Source organism: Amphimedon queenslandica, unplaced genomic scaffold (genome assembly GCF_000090795.2).
Source record: "Amphimedon queenslandica unplaced genomic scaffold, v1.1 AMPQUscaffold_13512, whole genome shotgun sequence".
In the NCBI taxonomy this organism is placed as follows: Eukaryota; Metazoa; Porifera; class Demospongiae; order Haplosclerida; family Niphatidae; genus Amphimedon; species Amphimedon queenslandica.
In genome coordinates, this window is record NW_003546252.1 from 590,834 (window position 1) to 593,710 (window position 2,877).

At 35.6% G+C, this 2,877-nt stretch overlaps 1 protein-coding gene across 1 annotated transcript in view; it reads left to right on the plus strand.

Moving 5' to 3' along the window:
* Nucleotides 1-508, plus strand: part of LOC100641326 (fibrillin-1-like) — an 11,709-nt gene extending 11,201 nt beyond the window's left edge. Inside the window, exons 47-49 of the mRNA XM_020004268.1 lie at nt 16-35; nt 82-136; nt 179-508. Coding sequence (XP_019859827.1) covers nt 16-35; nt 82-136; nt 179-357 — 254 coding nt within the window. The 3' untranslated portion in view covers nt 358-508. The remainder of the gene's footprint in view (nt 1-15; nt 36-81; nt 137-178) is intronic.
* Nucleotides 509-2,877: the final 2,369 nt, after the last annotated feature.

Below are 2,877 nucleotides of genomic sequence, written 5' to 3' on the forward strand. Positions count from 1 at the left end.
TACATGTTTTTGTAGGTAATAGTCAGGCATCAACTGTAAGTACATACACAATTAAGTTTATTACTATGCTTCATTTTATAGTTGAGCCAATCTATGAGTTATATACTGGGACTAATAGTTGTCATTGCTGTACTTGGTGCGTAATAGTTTTATTTCATTTTAATGATTTTCGTCATAGTTATAATTATACTGATCATCGCCATGGTGGTCATTTACAAGAAAATGAAGACCAAGAAGAATTATCACATTGATATTGATACTGCATCAGTTAATAATCCTGTGTATACAGAAACCTATATGATGACTGGCAACAAAGATGCAGAGTTTGATGAAGATGCATATGAAAAAATGAAATAACTTATGGTTAACGGATCCCTTATCTACTTTTATACATATTGCTATACTTGCATGTAGTTAGTTTACTGATAAAATGCTGCTATTAAACTATTTTTTGTGTGCTGTCTTTGATGTGTGCTTTAATTTGCTTTCGCTTAGTGCTGAACCAAAATTAGGTCAAATAAGTAAATTTACACGTAGATCTATTGCAAATTACAAAGAGAAAATAAGAAGTGAGCATCTCTGAGTGAGCATAATGCATAATGTACATGGCCTGAGTATAATTCTCCAAATATGGAAATAGGCCCTGGGTGTGTCATTATAACCTATATACAAAGCATAGACAGTTTAGCAGTCAACAACATGAAAACTAGCTCGCTGAGTCTCATCATAAATCTCATGGCAAAAGCCTAGTGCTAAGTCAGCCATCAGGAACAATCTAAGCATCCTTACCAATGGGATATCAGCTCAACCTACTGTCTTCAGGGAGGTCGTTAACGGTTGTGGTGAGAAAAAGTTGATTACACCAAAACAAGCTAAAGAATATGTTGACAATAGTGCTGGGAAGGAAATAAGTACCAGAGCTGGCAACCTGGTTCATAGCATAATGGCTGTTACTGATGTCATTCCTGAAAGTTTGGACACTTTTTGTTGTATTTTGTATGACAGTGACGATCTAATCTTAAGAAAAGCAGCAAGCAAGATTGCTAATGACTCATTAATTGCTACAATATGAAAATTTGGCAAATTGCTAAATTTTGGTGATTGGCAAATTTGTGGCCACTTGCCATTGAAGTTGATTGAACATCTGCACAATGGCTTAAAATTGCAGATTTTAATTTTGGCAAATGGCTATCAAAATGCCAAAAATTTGTCAAATTTAGCTCCCTTCAAAATTTTTCACTTTACGGTAGCCTAAAAGAAATTTTAATGACTAAATTTTCACATTTCCACCCAAAAATAAATTTACTTTTGTCATGCTGTACTGTATTAAATTGATTTTTTATTTCAAAAATCCCAAAATTGCAAAAAATTTTGGGCTGTGACATTTAGCCACACTTATTTGTAGATGGTCATGATCTACCTCAGTATAATGCCAGACTTGACAGTGACATCAATGAGGACATCCCAGCAAATACTCGTGTTTCTAGTTCTAACTCCCTTCCTCCTCCTCCTCCTCGTAAACCATCAAATCACTCCTCTTTGTTTTCTAATTTAATGAAGCCTCTTGTATTTCTTGCTGTTGTAGTTGCTGTCATTAGAGCTAGTCCTTTTTTATATAGTTATTTAGATTTAGATAGTAAAGGGCCTGAAAATACTTTCATCAAACCACCAGTGGTGGGACAATGCTGATGACGTTCTAACCCAACACACTGATACTCAACCTAATAATGATCCACTACCTTCTTCATCATCAGGCATTCCTTTACTATGATCTTATTACATTTTCATTTTATTTATAGATGAAAAACCACTGATGTTGCATGATTTATATAAGGTCATATAATCATTAAAAGATAATGATTATGATGTTAGTACGTGGAGCGGCTTGTGTCTTGCACTTAGTCTCTCAACCAAGAATAAATACCATTAGAAAGGATCAAATGGATTCAAATGATTATCTGTTTGAATCAATGGTTGAATCGAGTTGATCAAGTTGATGAGTTTGGAGGAGTAACATGGGCTTTATTGGCAATAGCTCTCGAGAGCATTGGCCAAGAGCCAATTGCTGAAAGTAAGTGACAAATTGTAGTCTTTTTAATTTTTTAATTTCTTAATGGAAAGAACAAAGTAGTACACTTTTATTTTACAATTATTTCAAGATTTAGACTTCACTGTAGTGGTACTACCCACGTGTAGCCACGTGGTCCATTTTTAAGGTGGTGCCTCCCACCCATAAATGGCATGCTGAACGTACCTGGAGAGGTATGAGAGGGGTAATGTAAGCAAAGGTACAAGTAACAACTATAGTGAAGCTAATTGAATAGGATAACATAGCAAGGTACTTTGGTAAGAAAAGAGAAGATGACGATCATACTTATACCTGGAAGTGATACTTAAAACCTTTCAAGAGACTATCATGAGACTGAAGAGTGAGGATAATCAGGACATGCCTTTTCATTAAGAAAGTACAATTCACAGACCTTGAAATGGACTACTAAGTAACTCACGGCCCATGATACAGTGAGACACAATAGTGGCATAGATTACAGAGACATGGAGGAGTGACATCTTTCAGCTATTACTGCAGCACAAATAAAGCTTGAGATACAAGACCTCAGTGACAGATTAAAGATTTAAAGACAATTTTTTCATTTCACTTCACAATGACAATTGTCAGTCAAGTCAACCACACCTATTTCAAGATGGTATCAATGAAATGCTCTTGTTTGAGGCTGTTTTTGTGCTTCAAGCTACAGAAGTATGCAGACTACTACACAACATACGAGGGTCAGGCCAGCCTCGAGCCACAAAGATCATTCACTGAATGCAAGTGAGTACAGCCGTGGTTTTGTTGATATTTTTGTGGGTTCATTCTTG